The sequence below is a fragment of the Salpingoeca rosetta genome (genome assembly GCF_000188695.1).
Source record: "Salpingoeca rosetta unplaced genomic scaffold supercont1.18, whole genome shotgun sequence".
Taxonomy (NCBI): Eukaryota; class Choanoflagellata; order Craspedida; family Salpingoecidae; genus Salpingoeca; species Salpingoeca rosetta.
Window position 1 is genome coordinate 17,610 of NW_004754916.1, and position 1,982 is coordinate 19,591.

A 1,982-nucleotide genomic window follows, 5' to 3' on the forward strand; every position below is an offset into this window, starting at 1 on the left:
TCACACCACTACTGCTGCCGCTCCTGCTGCTGTTGTTGCTGCTGCTGCTGGTCATGCTGCCGTTGTTGCAGCTGGTGGTGGTCATGCTGGTGGTGTTCAATGGCGTAGACGTGCACTGTGTTTCCGCACGCGCTAGCAAGCTTGTTGCTGCTGTCCGCAAACGCTGCGATGTGCGGAACACGAACGCCCGTGACCTCTTTGGGTTCTGCCAACGTCGCACGATCAACACAAACGGGCGCGTGTCGTTGTTGTTGCCGCTGCTGCTTCTGCTGCTGTTGTTGGCGCCACTGCTGCTGTCCCTTCATGTTGTGTTGTTGCTGATCGTGTGGATGTGAGGGTGCTGAGATCCCACACGCGCAAGTCGGTGGAGGTGGACGCAGTCACCAGGAAGCGGCCATCAGGGGTGACACGCAACGCATCCACGCCAGTACGCTTACGCTCCTTGCTCGCCGGTTCCGCCTCTACTTCCCCTCTCGCTGCTTCTCCGCCCACGTCTTGTATCGTCTCCTCGCCATTACCGACAACATCAGCCCTCCACTCTGCAAGCAAGGTCGATGGCTCACCAAGCTGCCACAAAGAGATGACGCCCGTCTTGTTGCCCGCGATACAGAGTGGGCGTGACTGCCATGCAGCGCGTGTGTTCGGAGGTGGACGGCAAAGCACGACCGCCATGCACTTGAGGTCTGGCACGCGGTGCAGCTTGCACTGGTATGGCTCCTTCTGCCACCTCTGGATGACCCACGGAGTGCCACCGGACGCGGCGGCGCATGCAAGCTCAGCGCCAGGAAATGGATCCTCGAAGATGATGGTGCGTTCAGCTTCATGTCCACCCAAGCCGCAGATGAACACGCGGGAATAGAGGGGCCGATGAGGTGCTTGCCGTCCTTGGTCCACACCATGTCGGTTGCTGTGACGGGCACGCGCTGCTTGCATGTCAGCCTGTGCATGTCCCACATAAACGACTCAGCCACCAGCAGGCGGCCATCGGGGCTGGCGTTGACGTAGGAGTAGCCTTCATGCTCAGAAGAAACAGAAGGACACCTGCCAGGAGGCCTCAGAGAGACGAGAGTAGGAGTGCGTGTCTGCTTGGCTGCTTGATATGCATAAGATCCTGGGAAGACTGGTGCTGAAATGGATGTGCGATGTATATTCGTGGTTTGTGTTGAGAGGAAAGTGTTGTTGGATGGATGAGTGGCTGTGTTGAATGTGTTCGATGGTGTGAGCCAAAAGAACTGAGCCAACGCACGCAACGTGAACGGAACACGAAAGACAGGTCAAAGCACCAACAGAAGAGAAAGGAACAGCTGTTGCAGTGGGAAGAGCAGCAGCTTAAGGATGTACGTGTAGCACACACACACACATACACACACACGTCGCCATCCTCGTTTGTCAGGGCGACGTCGTCAAACACAAGCAGCTTCTTCTTCTTGGTGTCCAGGCCTGCCTCCTGTGCCAGGCGCTTGATGCTCTTGTCGGTTGGCGCGTCGCCTTGGCCCGTGGCCTCGGGCATCTTGCCAGAGCTCCTTGCCTTGCGCTCGCCTGGATGAGGGCGTTCACCTGCGTCCCGCCAGTCTGCATGATCTGGCGCATTCTGTGTGTTTGTGTGTTATGTGTGTTATGTGTGTGTGAGTGTGTGTGTGTGTGTGTGCGTGTGAGGATTCACAAGTGGGTGCAGTTGAGACTCACAGCAACTGCTGCCAACTCAAACACACATACACACGCACACACACACGCACACACACACACACATTCAGACACTCTTCACCCTGCTTCGTGGCACCGCGTTGGGCACGTACGATGGGGATGTCGATTGGCGGGAGCTTGGAGTCGTCAAGGTCAGGCTTGACAGGGTACACCTTGCGCTTGTTGATGAACCACGCCGCAACATCTGTCTCCAAAACAAGGCACATCATGCGCAAGCATGAGGAACGGCATGAGAATTTGTGTGTGTATGTGTGTGTGTGTGCGCATGTGTGTGTGTG

At 56.9% G+C, this 1,982-nt stretch overlaps 1 protein-coding gene across 1 annotated transcript in view; it reads right to left on the reverse strand.

Annotated features, from left to right (window-relative positions):
- Nucleotides 1–8: 8 nt before the first annotated feature.
- PTSG_06428 (uncharacterized protein) overlaps nucleotides 9–1,982 on the reverse strand; it is a gene marked incomplete at both ends in the record, with an annotated part of 2,953 nt that continues 979 nt past the window's right edge. Inside the window, 4 exons of the mRNA XM_004991752.1 lie at nucleotides 9–340; nucleotides 438–939; nucleotides 1,373–1,591; nucleotides 1,797–1,888. Of these exons, the coding sequence (XP_004991809.1) occupies nucleotides 9–340; nucleotides 438–939; nucleotides 1,373–1,591; nucleotides 1,797–1,888 (1,145 nt within the window). The remainder of the gene's footprint in view (nucleotides 341–437; nucleotides 940–1,372; nucleotides 1,592–1,796; nucleotides 1,889–1,982) is intronic.